The sequence below is a fragment of the Balaenoptera ricei genome, chromosome 3, assembly GCF_028023285.1.
Source record: "Balaenoptera ricei isolate mBalRic1 chromosome 3, mBalRic1.hap2, whole genome shotgun sequence".
NCBI classification, from domain to species: domain Eukaryota; kingdom Metazoa; phylum Chordata; class Mammalia; order Artiodactyla; family Balaenopteridae; genus Balaenoptera; species Balaenoptera ricei.
Genome location: NC_082641.1, coordinates 96,157,681 through 96,176,199, shown reverse-complemented (window position 1 = coordinate 96,176,199; position 18,519 = coordinate 96,157,681). Strand labels below are relative to the sequence as shown.

General features: G+C 42.1%; 1 protein-coding gene across 6 annotated transcripts in view; it reads left to right on the top strand.

Annotated features, from left to right (window-relative positions):
- Nucleotides 1-18,519, top strand: part of SEMA6A (semaphorin 6A) — a 127,657-nt gene that overhangs the window by 69,365 nt on the left and 39,773 nt on the right. For all 6 annotated transcript variants that reach the window (XM_059916922.1, XM_059916920.1, XM_059916919.1 and 3 more), the window contains exons 4-10: nt 3,569-3,629; nt 4,612-4,674; nt 5,401-5,502; nt 11,107-11,197; nt 14,203-14,322; nt 15,011-15,099; nt 15,960-16,177. In XM_059916922.1, the coding sequence (XP_059772905.1) occupies nt 3,569-3,629; nt 4,612-4,674; nt 5,401-5,502; nt 11,107-11,197; nt 14,203-14,322; nt 15,011-15,099; nt 15,960-16,177 (744 nt within the window). The remainder of the gene's footprint in view (nt 1-3,568; nt 3,630-4,611; nt 4,675-5,400; nt 5,503-11,106; nt 11,198-14,202; nt 14,323-15,010; nt 15,100-15,959; nt 16,178-18,519) is intronic.

Here is an 18,519-nt window from a genome sequence, read left to right as displayed (position 1 = left end):
TTTCTTTCACCTCTACTCTTAATTTACCTGGACCACAACTTCTCTGGCTGTGTAAGTGTCCTCGTTAAATGAGAGACTAGATTAGATTATCTTAATGAAGTCCTTTGGGATTCTAAAGATACATGATTTCCCATCTGGGGGTGTGTGTGTAGCTCATTCAAAATACTTCTAAATGAACAGCAGAAAGGACCACTATCTTATGGGGTTCCACTGTGGTATAACCTGGGTCTAGACTGATGAATCGTTTTACACTGGGAAGGAGAAATGGAGATTATGTTTGTAGTACCTGTTTGGCTGTGAGCACAGGCAACAAACAGGTAAGTAACAACAGTGCTGGATTCCTTCAAAGCACTTAAATGTTCTGAAAATACAAGCTATACAACATAAAGTAAAAATCCACTGGCTAGATTAAAATATCCTACGAGTACCCTACATTTGGTCACAGGGAGCAATGCCAAAGCACTTTCTAAAATTTTTACTTCACGAATACTTATGTAGTACATATTGGTTGTATATGCTATATAAATTGCAAATACAGTCAAGTCCTTTATAAATGTTAATCCATTCAATCCTGGAAAAAACCCTATGAGATGGAACTATTATCATACCCATGTCTTACAGGAGGAAACCATGTACAGAAAGGTGAAATGACTGGGTCAGAATGACAGAGGCAGGATTTGAACTGGAATGGTCTTGCTCTAGAGTCTGGGTCACTACTCCCTGTACTCCGCGGCCTACTGAGCCATAGAAGTGGTACTATTTGTCCTGGTGATAACCTTCTCATAGCTGTTGCCCAAGAACATGGCCATTTTAGGTATTCATTAAAAAACAATCCAATGAGTCCTTAGCAGTGACCTCTCTGGGAGAGTTATCAGCTCCTTCTTAAATACCATTTTTAGTTTCCTAAATGTAGCAAGTCTGGAAGATTACATTTGTACCCAATTAGCTAAAGGCTGGTCAAAACAAATGATTAAACGTTGCATCTGTGAGAAATAGGTTGACTCAAGAATCTTCTATGAATTGTTCACTTTGCAACTGAGTCTTTAGGGGAAAAGAAACATTATAACAGACTGCGCTTGTGCCTGATGATTTAGCATGGGTGTGAACTGCAGGTCTCCGTGGGCACCTGAGTTAGGAGCAAGGTGCTATGCAGACTTCAAAGTAACCATTATTACAGCTTGTTAAAACCAAGACCGTTTCATCATAACTCCCTACCCCAAGAAAAGGAGAAAGAAGGAAAAAAAAAAAGGGAAACACATTCACTTTTTTAACACTATAAAACAGACTCGTCTTTGGTTAAAGGTCAAATTTGTAACAGCCTAGCATTGACATGTTGGTTTTCACTCTATAGGCAACCACTTCCCTTCAATACACACCCCTGGAGAAGTTCCTAAATGATTTCTGTGGTCGCTGTATTTAGGGTCCCTCCTCTCCCTCTAATTTCACGTTTCCCAGCAGTGCCCCCAGAGATCCACACTCTCAGGCAGCAAGTAACACGATTTAAAGTGAAATCCTTCCCCCAGGCTCGTCATGGCAACACAGTTCAGTGGTACTCACTGAAGGGGGGAAGAGGAAGTCCTAGGATTAAGTCAGTTTGTGTTCAAATAACTTAACTCAGTGAGAGCAGGGTATGAACCCTGGGATGCACACACGGGCGCTGGGGAATAACCCCTGACCCTGGTCTGTGGTTTAGCATAAAGCGTCGTGCTGTTTGCTGGGCAATGTGATCTCTTGGAGCTTGAAAAAGATTGCCGTTGTCCAAAAGGAGATTTCATTCACAGAATTTTAGTTTTAAAAGGCTCCCCGGTTCTTCTAGACAATGTGTGTCAGCGATCGGAAGCCAAGTCCCATCCAGAACCCAGGGACTGAGTGAAGCTTGATGGCAAGAATGCTTTTCAGTTCTGCTTTATTATTATCCATTTTGTAAATTCTTCTTTTTTTGTTGTTTAATCTCTGAACTGCTAATTAACATAAACAGGCCATGCCAAAAGGGGGCAATCTAAGAGCTTTCTGAGGAATTGCCAATATTAATCAGTTGTTAATTTACAATTCATATGTTCAGCTCTTATTTAAAGTTCTGAGGAGAGACAGGGCCAGGAAAAACCTCAAGTCATCTCAAACCTAATACCAAAGTAATGGGCAATTCTATTCCAATAATGAACCTGACCCACAGCACCACCAACAGAGTCAAACAAGCCATAAAGGAATGCCATAAAACTGCCTTGGAATTAAAGGGCAGGGCGATTGTGGCACCCTACTGAAGTCTGAAGAACTTCCCAATCCAGCAATTTACAAAACAGGCTCCCTTTCTCCCCCTCACCACCCTTACACACACACACACACACACACACACTCTCTCTCTCTCTCTCACACACACACACACACACACACACAGTCCAGGAGCAGACAAGGGAATTTTGTAGGCCAACTGCCTTGCCCCCTTTTCTTTTCACAGGAGAGAGCCTGTTTTTATTTCTGTTTTTCTCTGTTGTACTTTCCCTAAAAGCAGTAGCAAACAGATTTCCAAAGAACTGGGGGGAAAAGAATTGAAGTGAATCCTGACAGCAGATTTCTTTCTTTCTTTTTTCTTTCTTTCCTTCTCCCCTCTCCGTTTCTTTTAAGTAATGAGGGGGCTTGAAAGTCTGCATGGGAGCCTTGAGGTCTTGCTTTAAAGCTGTGGGTAATTTTCCAGCCCCAGGACTTCCTGCATTTTAGAAAAAGTCAATGTTATTTCAAGGGAAAACGAGCTGTTTTGCTTTCTCTCACTAGCCCCCCATCTCCCCAGTTGAGTGTAGTTCTTTTCTTTCCTTTCTTCTGAATTCCAGACAAAAACGCCCTTGTACTCAGCTCACACAGAAGGGGATGTTTAAATATAGCCCCACACCTGAGCTGCTGATTCTGTTTCTCCCCTTCCAAGGGGAGAATGGCAGCAAATCATAAAGTCAACCAAATTCTCAGCAAAACAAGAAGGTAAACAGAAGCAAGAAATGTAAACTTTAGCTCAAGTACATTTTAGACCTTAATTGACCATCATCGTGTGAAAAAAGAGAGTGGCTTCTGGAAACAATTTTATTTATATCGTCTTCCATCTTCTCAATCAAATTATCAAAGCTAAGGCTGAAAATATGCTGTCTAAAAAGAGATGGAGATGGAGATGAGCTTTTTGTTAGCTCCCTTGATGAACAATTGTAGCATGTTGAATACCAAGTGAAAGGGCATGCGAACACATCTGTGTTCCAGTTTGGAAGCCCATTCAACTTTCAGACATCTCCCACTAAACTACATATATACCGATGTTATAGTTCCATGATGAGAGAGACTACTGGAAAGTTTTCATAAAAGGTGTCCCTTGTGGCAAGATGCCACATTTTGTCATAAGATGCTGAATGTGAGCCAGAGGCACCTCTTGGAGGCTGAACCCTCCCCTTTTTCTTGCATATGCATGTTTTGTTTTTAATAACATGGATGTGGGTTTATCTGCCTTGAATGAGACGTATACTCATTCAGGAGAAAATGAACTATCTTGACTCTTGTGTTTGACGTTGTATTAATATTTCTTTGTTTATAGGGACCATATTTATACTGTTGATATAGACACCTCACACACAGAAGAAATTTACTGTAGCAAAGTAAGTAGTTTTAAAACCTTCTTTCTGAAATGAAGGACCTTAGGATAGTTCTTGAAGAGAATGTGTATTTTAAAGGCATTGATTGAGCTGACATGGCTTATAATAATTTGGAACATTCTGTGAAGTCCTAATTTGGGGGTAAGTTAGGGCTTTATACATACTCAGAAATGGTTATGTACTTCATATTTTATTCATCCATTATGTGTGCATGTACACTTTGGAGTTTTAGGTAATTGCTAAATTCTTCTAATAAAATATTGGATGTTTGTCCTGGTAAATATCAGTTTTCATATGTAAACTTTCGTCCTACAAATGTTTCACTGTTATGTTTCCATATCTTGCAATATTGAGTTGACTGTTGTCGTTCAGGAATTTGATAATTATCCATTTCAGACACACATAAAATATAACCTTAAGCTTCCCTTATAACTCCACACGGAGGTATTTTAGTTAATAAAATCTGCCCCAGAAGTAGACGATCCCTTCAGCCCATGAATTTATGCGAAGGAGTATAACCTGAATTAAATCTTTGTCCACCTAAAGTGAATGTCTCCTTTATGTTTAAGGAAATGACTTCCATATTTTAAGAAAAAGGCCTGCTTCACGGAAACTGATTTATCAAGTGAAAAAGAAGGGCAAGGACATGTATTTTATCAAAATGAGCATAATTTAGCAAGTTAATGTGGATATTTTATGTGAAATGTCCACGCTGTTGTTTTTTCTTCTTTCCTCTTTCCTTCATCTTTAACTCAAAGAGAAGAAGATCATTTTGTAGTTTAATGAATAGATAGGGGTTCAAAATTAAATGAACATTTCCACCTCTAATCTTTTGTTGTTATGGTGAATTAATCATGGAGAAAGGGTGCAGAAAGCTTTCAATAAATATATGTTCAGCCTCTAGTCTCCCCCAGGGAACTCTTACTTCTAAAATCAAATGCAACAACCTCTGGGTTCTAATTGATTTCTTTCTTGATCGCTGCAGAAACTGACATGGAAATCTAGACAGACTGATGTAGACACATGCAGAATGAAGGGAAAACATAAGGTAGGCAATTTTCATTTCTCCTGCAGCTGCCACTTTGGGTTAAGTCCTTGACTGTTATTTCTAGCCGTAGACCGTGATGTGGAATGGGTCACACTAGTCCCTTTTCCCCCAGTAATTGTTTCTTCCATCAACTTATTGAAGGCTTTAATTTGCAAAAATAGTTTGCTTTTAATGTGGTAAAACATTACGACAGCTGCTAGGGCTGCGTCATGAACTATTTAGGGGCACCAGGGGTTATGGACACCAAGCTGGCTGCCCCGACTCTTGTGAGCGCCCTCTCCGGGAGCCCACACCTCGAGGTCCAGAGCCCTCAGGGAGTCTGCAGAAGAGCTCAGAAAGGCTGCCGCAGACATACAGAAGTCTGTGCCTTTGGTCACAGAACAACATAAAAACACACTTCAGCCAGGAACCTTATATATCAAGGGACCCTGGAGCCTCCGGCATTAGAATTAATGTGATGGGAGGCTGGTACTTCCAGGCCTGCCTTCCTTTTGCGGCATAAACACATACTTCCACTCTATGCCGTGTTCTTCTTTACTGTTGAAAAAGCAATTGCTATTCTCATCATCATCTTGTGGTAAACATCAGGAGGGGCTCGAACTTTTCACAGGGGAACTCTCCAGCCACCAGCATTTTAACCTTGCTGTTGGCAGATTATGGTACACGGTGAAGGGGTCTCTCTATACTGAACGGACTGGATACCAAAAAGTTTGAATTATTTTTCAGGATGAGTGTCACAACTTTATTAAAGTTCTTCTAAAGAAAAACGATGATACTTTGTTTGTCTGCGGAACTAATGCCTTCAACCCTTCCTGCAGAAACTATAAGGTAAATGCTATCTTGTCTCTTGGAACCACACAGCCCGGAGGTATTTCATCATTTACTGTGATTGTGCCTGCAGTAACCTAAGAGGGTTAATTCAACACCGCCTGGGTTCCTCTCCCTTGTTTGACTTAACGTATTGCTCCACATGAGTGATCCTGAGCGGGCTTCTCAGCTTCCTGTTTGTTCAGGATTGATGGACGCGGCTTTAAAGAGCCGACCCAGCGAAGTTCGTTTCTGTAAAACCCTATTCTCTATTGTTCAGAACGCCAACATATGTACCACATAGTGGATTTCCTCTCTCTCCCTTTCTCTTTTTCCCTCCCACCCTACCATCTCCTCTCGGAGCACAAAAACACACTTATACTGTGAACGATTCCTATTTTTAAAGGGATCTCAAAAGCATGCCATTGGAAACTGCAGACTTTCCTCTAGGTAAGATTTTCAAGAACACAGGAATTTAATCCCATTCAGCACTCGGCTTACTTGACTATGGCCTTACTTATCTTGGCCTTTATGCAAGGGGAAAAAAATTAACCCTGGCAGCATTAATAAATCTAGTTAGTTCTGATGCAGCTGATGGTGGTGTTGCTGAAGGAGCAGAGGTGGCAATGATCTGAGGTCTTGGCTCTACCTCTCTGGCTTTCCTTGTCCCTTCTTTCTGCAACAGTCTGTCATTCAGCAAACCCGTATTGAGTTTCTCCCGCGACCAGGCATTGACGTTGTAAAGACAGATAGGAGGCCTCCATCCTTAGGGAAGCCAGACAGGGAGAAGAAAACTGCAGTCCCATGGGTTTGCTGCCATGGTGACATAATGCAGAGCATGATGGAAGCATCACAGAAAAGTGCTTATATCAGCCTGAGATGTGGAGTCAGGGAAAGCTTCCAAAAGGAGGTAGACGACTCCCATCTTCAAGTGTTCCCTCCTGCTGTCCCCACGTATGGAACACGACACCCCAGCCCAGGAGAAACCCAAGCGTCTGTGATTGCCCAGAACCTGACACAGTGTCTCCGAACAGGTGTTCGATTGATTTTGTGGGGTAAATAGTGAATGAGATAATGCCTAACCTCAGTCTTAGAGAAGAAGGAGAAGTTACCAAATGAAGGGAGAAGGGCATTCCAGGTAGAGGAACAGTATGAACAAAGGCATGAAGTAAGAAACAGTCTACTGAGCTTGAGAAACTGCATTTGGTTCTGAAGTGCTGGACTGTGAGGTGACAAGTGACAACAAAAAAGAGCCTAGAGAGGGAGGTGGCCTCAGGGATTAAGGGAGGAGATGAGATTCAGGAAATACTTAAGTGACAAAAACCAGGAGGCTTTACTAATTAACAAGAAGCACAGGATAAGGAGAGACAGGAGTTAAGAACGACTGCAGGGCTATCTCCTGGGTGGGTGGACAGATGGGGCGGCCACCAGTTTGGACAGGGAGTAAAGGAAGAGCAGTGGGGTTGAGGGGGTGGTGGTGAGAACACGGGGGTTCCATTTTGCACGTTAGGAGTATGCCTGGCACCATGGATGGCAATGCCTACGGGACATGAATAAAGATCTCCAACAAGAAGATGGACGGGTCAACCTTGATTGAGGGAGCGACATGGGGAGCGTATCTAGATTTGGGTTTCAGCAGCATAAAGTGAAACCTTAGGGGTGTGAAGAATGAGCAAAGAAATGTTGGGCTGATATCAGGACCAGAGGGCTCACCAGCCTGGATGTGACAGTTTTAAAAGACTGCCTTAGCATAGACATCGGAGGGAGGGTCTATTTTACCCTCATGCTCATCTTCCATCTTATGTTTGGAAACGGGCACCAGCAGGGTCAGGATTAGGGTGAGGCAAGTGAGGCATCTGGCTCAGGAGCAACATGTAAGGGGGGGGGAGGGGGGACATCAAAAAAATTCAGGAAAAAAAAAAAATTCAGTAATCAAGATAAATGATACTTTCAATGCAGTATTTTTTTAAATCTAAATTAATGCAAAAAATACTGTCTTATCCAAAGTTTAAATAATGACAGGAGCCGATTCAGGCTGTAATAGAGGCAGCAGGCCAGTCAAACATCCAGCCAGTAACGGTATACTGGAGCTCGGACTTTAATTCTACCACTTAATGTTCCATCCCCGTGTGTCATTGTTTAGGACTCATTAAGATGAATGCTTCTAACAAATCCTAACAAATTCCCTAGCTGGAAAGCTATCTTTTATGACAAATTACAGGTTTTCTTGGCACTGTGATACCCGGCCTGCAAGTGGTCCAACTCATTCTTCCTGCACGTGTTCCATTCCCCAGGATGCTTCACCTCTAAGGGATGCCTTCACCACTCCCTTGTTCTAGCCACACCTGCTGGGCCTCTCAGAAACCACAGACAGGATACATCTAGCATGGCGAATGGTAGTGAGAACCCTTGGCATTGCTCAGACAAGTGTTTTTAGACTCTCGGGGCACAGAGGGACTTTGCTGAGGATGTGGGACATAATGTATTTGGCTGCAGGGAGAATGGACAGCCTCTCTCTTAAGTGCTTGTTATCTCCAGATCAGGACCAAAGGGTCAAAGCAAAAACAATGACCAGTCTTCCACTAACCCAACTCTCAGAGCGCAGAAGCGTCAAGTTAAACTATTTGAAGCAGGAGAGTGACAAAATTTTGGTCTCTGCTTCTGCACCGTGCCCTGACTTAACACAATTTTTGTAACAGAAGTAAGCTGAATATATTAGAGAGATTAGAGCCCCAAATAAGATTATCTGGGGAAGAATTCTGAAGGCTGCCCACTATAAATCTACAACTACACTCCATACCTTTTCCCTCCTGTTCTCTAAACCTCTTGAACTTCCGCACAAGTCAGGCTGGTTCTTAGTATAATTATCTGTACCCTATGGTGATTTAATTTACTAGGAGCTGCTGTTAAGTCTAAGATCTGATGACTGCTACAAGGATTAGCTCTTACTTCATGGAAGGAGGATTTCACCATGGCATTGTTTTTGTCTCTGGACTTTTCCAAGTTCCCAAACCAATACATTAATTCTTGACTAGCCCTTGACTAGCTATAGCTATAGCCGCTTTTTTAGAAGTAGGTACATTTTAAAAAATATATCCCCACTGTATGTTATTGTTTCCCCATTGCCAGGACTACAGCATGCACTGCTTGGGATAACAGCATTTCCGTTGGATCACTGGGTACCAAGCATCACTTTGAATACTTGCCACAGACCGCAAAGTCTGTCACAGTTCAGCAGGAAGCTCTTCTTGGGACAAAATATTAGGAAAAGACTTTCATAAAAATGTGCTGGGAGAAGCGTACATTTGCTTTAAAGGATGTCTAACTTGAACATCTTTTCCCGAAAATTACATTTTTAACACACTGCTTTATGTGATTCTCGGCTACAGTTTAAACAAATAGGATGGCTTCGATGGGGGAGATTTCAAAGTGCTTGTACAGAGAAAGGGCCTGTCATATCCCTGAAAAGGTTTCTGTGGGTTGAGGGCAAAGGGCTAGTGTTGGACCACACTAGCGGCTGCTCAGTAAGAACCTCGCTCCTTCCTCCTGGGCAGCAACTCCAAGCACCTTGATTTAAGGCACCCTGATTTAGTGCTAAAGGCCTTTTCACAGATCCTTCCTCAGCACCAGTGCTGTCTTAGGTTTATCTTCTTTCTGTTTTCATATATGTAGTCAAACCAGGCAACTGCCATATGATAAACAAAATACCCTAAAACCATAAAGAAGACTGAACTACAGAGAGGGTCAAAACATTAATAATGTGGAGGAGATCTCTCTAGGGACTCTGTGGTGCTGAGATTTAAATTCTAGGGCGATCCATGGTGTAAGGAAGAAGCCTGTGTGGTAGGAACCCCCTTAATTATTGATCTAGGTGGGCTCACCACTGACCAGCGTTAGTGGCTGATCATCAGAGGTTCATTTCCTGCTCACTTCACCGTCAAGTATGGGTCAGTGAGAGAGGTTCTGTTCTATGAGGAGGTTATTCAGAAAGCCAGCTCCATTCTGCTCTTGTGTCTGCCATCTCTCAGGATCTTGGAATTCTCCACTGGATCCTCTGTATCTAAGGGAAGAATGTGGAAAGAGAGCAAGAGGGGAGGACCCTGGAAGGTTTTTAGAGGCCAGACCTAGAGGTGGTGCAGAGCCTTACACACACCCCATTGGCCAGAGCTCAGTCATGTGATCATACCTGACCTGCAAGGGAGGATGGGAAATGTAGTTTAGTGTGATATGTAGGAAAGGGAAATGAAATTTGGTGAACAGCTAGTAAGGCCCTGCCTCACCTGCAAATGCCTATGGAGCCAGACAGGTAACTCACAGGAGTGAAGCAAGCAGGTTGTCAGGATAATCTGTGGGTGAAGGGGCCCTGGTGCTAAAGACCACATGCCTGTTTGAAGAAAATGGCAGGGGCTGCCACTACTCAAGTATAGCCTGCTGCCACTTGGGTAAGAACAGCCTAAACTGACTATCCAACTTGTTCAAAAGAAGCAAGAAATCCAGGTTTTTATATGCAATCTCCCTGTTTTAAAATAGGGCTCACAGGGGCTTCCCTGGTGGCACAGTGGTTAAGAATCCACCTGCCAACGCAGGGGACACGGGTTCGAGCCCTGGTCCGGGAAGATCCCACATGCCACGGAGCAACTAAGCCCGTGCGCCACAACTACTGAGCCTGCGCTCTAGAGCCCACAAGCCACAACTACTGAGCCCACGTGCCACAACTACTGAAGCCCGTGTGTCTAGAGCCCATGCTCTGCAACATAAGAAGCCTACTCACCACAACAAAGAGTAGCCCCTGCTCGGCACAACTAGAGAAAGACCGCACACAGCAACAAAGACCCAACACAGCAAAAATAAATAAATAAAGTTTTTTTAAAAAGGGCTCACAGGCAGGCCAGTAATAACCTCTAGCTCACAGGAACAAGGCCAGGGTTGGGCATTAGGAGATGGACGTCAAGCAGCAGCCTGTGGCTGCTGGGAGCCTCTCAGCTTCTGGGCCTTTCTCACCTGCACAGTCTGAGGATGGGACATGTTTCTGAAGTAGGTACAAAGGCTACCTGAGCTCTGCTTGCATCCATGTTTTTGTACCTTTGCTGATGCCATACTATTCTTATCAGGTAACCCGAGAAAGAATTCCAGCGTCGAATTCTAGGATTTAACCCACAAAGGCAGGACTCCTCGGGCACAACAAAACCAAAACTGAAGTCATTCTCTATAGAGTTCATGACTCAACAGATAATTCATGGGGAGTAGAGGAAGGAGGGGAATTAAGTTTTCCTGGTGTCTGCCTCAGAAATTCCTTTTCCAAGGAGAAAGATGCTACTTCTTGAGCATTCCAGAAGGATACTCTTTATTGGAATAAAGGAATCTCTTTATTGTAGTGGTTCAGAGTCAAGCAGACATGACTGAATTTCTGACTCTCCTAGCTGTAGAATCTTAGTCAAGTGACTTAATCTCTCTAAACCTCAGCTTCGTCATCTGAAACCGAAAGACTTAACCTCAGAGGGTATTCGAGGATTATTTGCACCATGCATATGAATTACTTAGCAAATTAAGAGCTTTGCAAATATTAGTTGCTATTACTACTGTTGGTTGCTGTTGTTCTTAATTAAGTCCTATTATTTCATTTAGATGGATACTTTGGAACCTTTTGGGGATGAATTTAGTGGAATGGCCAGATGCCCTTACGATGCCAAACATGCCAACATTGCACTGTTTGCAGGTAAATGACCTGATTTCTTCTCACTGCATTTGCTTTTGTGTGCTCAGCCTGTAGCTGCACATCTACTCTGGAGGATTTGCAGAGTCACAGTTGTACTTTGATTCTCTAGTGAACAGCGTAATTAACAATGCCTTTTCCATTTGAAATTCATATGGAAATTGTACTTTTGCTTCTTAAGAGAAGTCTTTGCCACGCTTACCCATGCTTTTGTGCCTTCAGAAAGAATAACAACTTTGTACTGAACATGCAACATACTGGTTAGGGCATGTTTGGGCTGAAATAATAGAAAATCCCACCTTGAACCACCAATGTGGATTGAGTATTTAAGGTAAGGTAGACTTCGGGGTTGGTTTGATTCAACAACTCAGTCATCTCATCCAGGACACAGGTCCTTTTCATTTCTCTGCTCTGCTTCCTTTCTTTCTCTGAGAGAGACTGGCTGCTCTCAGAGTCACAGGATGGCTGCCAGGGCTCAACTAGGGCTACATGTCCTCTTGTCTACATACAGAAGGGAGAAGGAAAGAGACAAAAGGAAGCTTTTGGAAGCTCTATCAGAGCAGTGAGACCACACACTCATAAGTTACCAGCAAACATCTTCTCAAATATCATTGACCTGATTAGGTTACATGCCTTTCTCTGATAGAAAAATTGTAGTGGCCAAGGGGATAATGCTGATTAGCTGAGGTTGACCCATACTCCCCATCCCTACTCCTTCCTTCCATTGCAAAGGATATAAAACAGCAGCAAGTAAGCCATGACTTTCAGATTGGGACTTTTGTGTACGCATGTGTGTGTGTTTTAATTAGAAATTTATTTAGGAATTCACTGCCAGCTGTGCACGTGGAGGTGGGTACAGGGAGAAGTGTTGGTATAATAGTGATTGTTATGGCATGTAATAAAGCAGTTAGCTATAATTTCCATCACAGCAGCTAAAAACTGGCACATCCTAGCCAGATAAGAGACTTTAGGGCTTTGATTATGAAAAAAGATTAGCTCCTTGAACTTCATCCTCAATGTCATCCATTTGTGGGCCTGAATCGGCAGTCAAAGATTGAAGAAGTGGTTTGTGACAGGTTCAGAAGGAAAGGTTTCTCAGGTTCTCTTCCAAGGGTAGAGCACAGTATTGTCGGGAAGCAGCACTCTGAGAAACACAAAGTCTCGTAAACCTGTTTGTAAGCACGGCCAGGGGCAAGGCCAGTGGTAAGAGTGTTTGAGTATATTCTCAAGTGCATAACTTCTGCAGCAACACTTCTCTGACACTTGGCACCCGCATTAGTCAGTACCATGGAGGATGTGGGCTACAGTGGAGAACACAAGTTTAACCATGAACTAAGAAGAAGTAGCCTGAGGTAGAAAGAGGAGAATGGGCAGAGTGTTTACTAAGGCCACCAAGCTTCCAGAAGCAAGCCATGTGAGACCAACCTGTGACTGTGCCTCTGCCCCCTCCAACAGGTATATTTGAATCAGTGTTCACTGAAATGTCTGAAATCTCATAAAAGCTCAGCCCTTATAAACAGAAGGTATTTGTTGCACCTCAACAGTTGCCATATTACGAAGAGTGCCAAAATAGTACTTGATTTTACAAGTAAAAGTTCTGGTGAGATACCCAGTGTGGAATGTAAAACAAAGAGACGGGGGAGTGTTCAACAGCAATAACCACACACGCACAGACAGTGCTCCCACTGCCCTCCACTCTTCAGGTGTATCTGTATGTCCTGGGGCTATGATTCTATAGGAAAAGTTGTGATTTTTGTAGACATATGTTTATCGATAGAAAGGTGTGCTGTCTGCAGTTAAAATCTAACCCGAACAGTCAACACTTACTGTGATATACGAATGCCAATAATGTAGATGTGAAGACAGCTCTATCCTGAAACTAAGCAAATGTCAGTTAAGACCAAAAGTAGACATCAAGAACTTTGCTTAGGTATGTTTGGATAAGATTTAAAAAAAAAAAACAAACCATATGCTTATTCCACAAGTGGAAGAGCTTAAAAGAATACTGCATTGTATATAAACCACTTTTGAAGATGCTTTCGAAGCCACAATTAATGAAGCTATGTCATCCATTAAAAATGAGCCAAGGAAGTAATTTTTTATATTAAATATAATTAGTGTTTCCATTTCATCTACATAGATTTTGCTATTCCAGAACAGCCCATTTGATTATTTGTGTAAACAATGCTTGCTAATCGGGAAAAGAACCCCAAATTTCAAGGATTCACCTTCAGTCATCTTCGCTCTCTTCTGCCTTGAATGTATCCTCAAGCATAAGTCCCAAAGAGCATGAATTCTTAAAGAAAGACCAATTTGAACTCAGCACCATCCCTTCCCCCCGACCCCTTTACTTTGGCTTCTTATATATCAGAATGTTCTCAGTTTGTGACTTTGGAAATACTGAAGCAAATACTTCTTAAATGGAAAGCTAGATTGGCAGGGCTTAGTGGCTCTCACAACTGAGGTAAAGAGGAGCAGAGACTCGCAGGATACACGTAGCAATTTTAGTCAGCTCTTTTTTGCTTATGAATCCCCTTTCTTCAACTTCCCTCACCAGCTCAGGCCGAGGACACTGTTACTTCTGCTTGCACTTAAATTTTCTGGTGATACAATCAGTCTCTATCTTTCCCTGGGCTCCTACCTAATCCAGTTTACCATGGTGTGGTGGCAGTTGCAGTGTCCAAGAGGCCTTGGCCTTGAGATTTCAGTCAAGGTACATCTAATTGAGCGAAGCAAACAACATTTTTCATTTACCCTGTTCCCTGAGCTGCTGCTGCTTAGAAATTGCCGTGCAATTTAAGAAATGAAAAATGTTTCATCTCTCATGATCCCAATTTAAAATGGTTAGGAATGTGGGCCAAGTGTTCTCCCAGAGACTCTTGGGCTTTTCCCAGGTGCCCTATCTTATTTGCCTGATACAGGAAAGCCGGGCGGGGGAGGCCTCTATTATTGCCCCATGCCCACTGTCTTGCTGCAACTCCGACCACCTCTTCTCTTTCTCTTCGAAGACGGAAAACTGTACTCTGCTACAGTGACTGACTTCCTTGCCATTGATGCAGTCATTTACCGGAGTCTTGGAGACAGCCCAACCCTACGGACCGTCAAGCATGATTCAAAATGGTTGAAAGGTGAACAATTAAAAGAAGAAAGGAGGGGAGGTGGGGGAGATACATATCCTGAGGGAGATTCAGAGCCTGGATGGACCAGACTGTAGTTGCATTTTAGTAATGGCTTCTCACAGACAGGAAGGTGGAAATTGCACCTTTTGCCCCCAGTTGATTTATTTACCTCCCCTTTTCACTTCCCATGAGTTTCTGGAGTGTTATCAAAACTACCAATGCCACTATAATAGAACACGTGACATTTATCTTTCCTGCTTCAAGCTCTCATTTCAGAGTCCCACGTGAAAACAACTAAACACTTCATTCATGGAAGGGAACGGGATTGGAGGTGGTGGGGAACAGGAAAAAAGCTGTTCACAACCCTGTCTGAGTCAAGGGTGACAAAGAGATGTGTACAAAATCCATTCTGTAATTTGAGCGTTGTATTGTGGAAAATAAAATTACATAGATATGCAAAACTCATTTATTCTTCATTGTTCATTGCAACCGCTTCTGAAAGATAAAATCTGTAGGCTTAAATGCTTTCTGAAATCACCAGCACTTGCATGTGTGAAGTCACTAGAAATGGTTAGTGTTAACCAAATGTCTAATGGCCCTACACTTTTAATTAATAACATGTCTTTGGTTGCAGCTGATTGCAGTTCTTTTAACTCTGTGTGACATGTCCCCAATTAAAGTGCCCATTTGTCCACAGAACCGTATTTTGTCCAAGCGGTAGATTATGGAGACTACATCTACTTCTTCTTTAGGGAAATAGCGGTGGAGTACAACACCATGGGAAAGGTAAGAGGGGAGGATGTCTCAATTTTGGGCCAGTGTGGTTATCAATGACTTTGAAATAAGAACCATAAATCTAATGACAAGGTCATCGTTTTGAGAAGATCCAGCCAAAGACTGGTGGAAGTGAAACATTTTGCTTCCTCAAACCCCTGTATGCTTTTTCTGAGTAGTAACAGATTACAGGGAAACCTCTTAAATGTTTATATTGAAAATTTAATAGATAGATGTTGGGTTGATTTCATACTGAGTTTCAAGCACCTTAAGATGTGGTTTCCAGGTCCACTCATCAGGTTTTTTTGTTTTAAATTGAGTTGCTCCAGAGAGAGAGTGTAAATATTCAATATCTTTTAAGAAAACCAAGGGTCTTGACTGTATTACAAAAAGCAATAGAACACTTAGGGGATGTCTATTTCAGTTATTTTTATCAGAGAGTAGATCAAGATCACTAAGTTAGAGGGCACAATTCAGTGCCAGGGTGGCTTGCACAGTTAGAGGAATTCAGAGTATGAGATGCAGAGCCCAGAGGCAGCTAGTGAGGATGGCAGAGATGGTGCATACAAGTGTGCTTTTGTTTGAGGAAATAAAAAGCTAAGCAGTCTGTATGGAAATGAGTTTATGTGGCTGGGAGCTGATCCCCTGAAGGATTTATGGCTCTGTATTAAATGCCACAGCCTTATCTTTCAAAACATGCTGTTCCAATGCTGAGTTTTTCCCTTCTTTTTTTTTTTGCTACTGATTTTAGAAACACAGGATTAAATTAAGCACCTTGTTGTTCTGTTTCTGTTTTCTAAGAAAGGCAAATTCTACTAAGATCTCCACGAAAAGTAAGTGCATTTCATTTTCTCCATGTTTCTCCTCCGCAGGTAGTTTTCCCAAGAGTGGCTCAGGTTTGTAAGAATGACATGGGAGGGTCACAAAGAGTCCTGGAGAAACAGTGGACATCTTTCCTTAAAGCTCGCCTGAACTGCTCAGTTCCAGGAGACTCTCATTTTTATTTCAACATCCTGCAGGCAGTTACAGACGTGATTCGTATTAATGGCCGTGATGTTGTCCTGGCAACCTTTTCCACACCTTATAACAGGTAACCATGCCCTGGCTGTGTGGACTTAATCGGTCCTTCCTGGCTTCCTTTTCCCAAGGGGTTCTTGTCTAATACACAAGATTTGCAACTGATGGAAAAATTGCCATTCACTGTAGCTAAGAAGCACTTAACATTCAGTTTTCATCAACAAATTAACAGTCATTTATAAGCACTGTTAGAGTAGGATTCTGGAGAAAGTAATTAGATAAATTATAACAATACAGTCTTTTCATATACCTGGAGTATAAACACCATTCATGTGCTATTTCTCAATCCCTCCAGTAATCTTGAAAAGTGAATACTGTATAAACACTATTCATGTGCTATTTCTCAATCCCTCCAGTAATCTTGAAAAGTGAATACTGTTGCCTTCTTTTTACACTTGAGGAAACTGAGTTCAATTATACTATCTGGTCCAGGTAGCCAATAGATGGAAGAAGCAGCTTTGGAACTCAAGAATGTTCCTCCTTTCCCTTCAAGGTCATCTAACATTTTATTTGACTTTTAATATTTCTAGGACTGGATCAGTAATTTTTGAAGTAAAAATACTGGAAACTTATTAAAATGCTACAGAGTGAAATTTAGGAATTAGATGAGTCCATCTTGCATCCCACCTAAGGGACCTTGGTTATTATCCTGTCAGAGGAACCAGGATCCCAACCACAGCACTACTGTCTGACTCTGGAGGGTTCTACTGAGGATTTACAAGTCATCAAACGTTGCACGGAGAAATACTGTCTCAGCGTGTTCATCCCTATTTTTGTATTTTCTTAAGCTAAGACACTGAGCTATTAAATGGCACACTAATAACTGTCCCTGGAACAGTGAAATGTGTAGAGACTAAAGAACAGAAGGAAGAGGGACACTATGTTCCCTGGTACTTGGCCCTCCCAGACCTTAGAGTACTAGCACCGTTGTGTGGAAATGATCCTAACTCTGGCCATGGTCATGAAATTGAAATGCATGTACTATATTCTCACTTCCATGTAGAATTTTGTGTGTTCCATATGATCTTCCGTAAGGAATGCACTGTTTTGTTTTGGATTATACTTTTTACAAAAACTTTGAAGAACTTGATGAGTGGCTAGATGACAGGATAGCTGCTAGGAAGAAATGCTTAAGAACTGGGTAGAGCCTAGAACAGAGCTAGCTGAAAGATGAGATAATGTTCCTCAATTATATGGAGGGCAAGAGTCAAGAGTTCCCCACTGAAGAGATATGAAAACATAAACCCACATTGCAGCAAGAAGTATTTAGTTAGGTTTAAATAAGCTGCAACCATCTGAAGGAATTTTTAGACTTGAGAATAGAAAAGATAAAAAAATTCAGGCCTTGACTGCTCATACCTTGGAACCGATGTATCTAGTAGTGTTGAAAAAGAATACTATTTTGGAACACAGAATGTAGGTGCCAGTGGAGTTTCAGAGCACATTTCTAATTTTTTTGTACGTTTTTTGAGAGGGTGAGTCACTTCATGATTACAATAGAGTAGTAGATTCCTGCGTATTATGTATACTCCCATTTAAAGAATTTTCTTAAAAGGGCCCTAGGAAACATTCAATTAGCGCATGCTAATGCAGTCTCAGAAACCATATTTGTTTAGTAAAATCAGAAAATGGCAAAGATACACATACCAGTTTTCATATATAAATTATAGTCCCTCTCTTGTTTTACTCCCTCTGGTTTCATCCCTCTCCACCGGATCCTCCACACATGCACACTTCATCATGTCAGGTTGTTTCAGATCCTTTAGGTGCTCCTCTTTGCCCTGGGGATAAAGCCCAGCTTCCTTGGCGTAGCATGCAGGCCCCCTCATGGTCAGGCACGGGCTCCTCCTCCGGCGCAGAGGGCTTACTGGAGCTTGCTCATGCCCTGCTCTCTGCCAAGTCTGCCCGCCCAACCCATGTCTGTTTGCCCACTGAACCTCCGGGAATGCTCCAAGCCTCAGCTCCAGCTGCCTCCCATGGAACCCTGCACATACCTCTTTTTTACCAGATTGTGTTGGAATATTTGTTATTGTTGCTATTATTATCACTTGTTGTTTTTGTTGTTGTTTTCTTACACACTGAACTGTGAGTCAGCTGAGAGCAGGATTCTCCTATTTACTGAGCATTCACTGCTTGAGATTAGGGATTCCATAAATATATGCTGAATGAACAGAAGATGGGAAGACAGGGAGGGGATAAAGTAGGGAAGGAAAAAGAAAGGATTTACAAATGAGTGTAACCTTAGGAAGATTATAAAACCCTAGGGTATCTTTAGTTGTTATGAAGTGCCTCATAAAATACTTCAATATTTATCCTATTTTTCTTAATATTTAAAGTAAATAGGTACACCTCTTA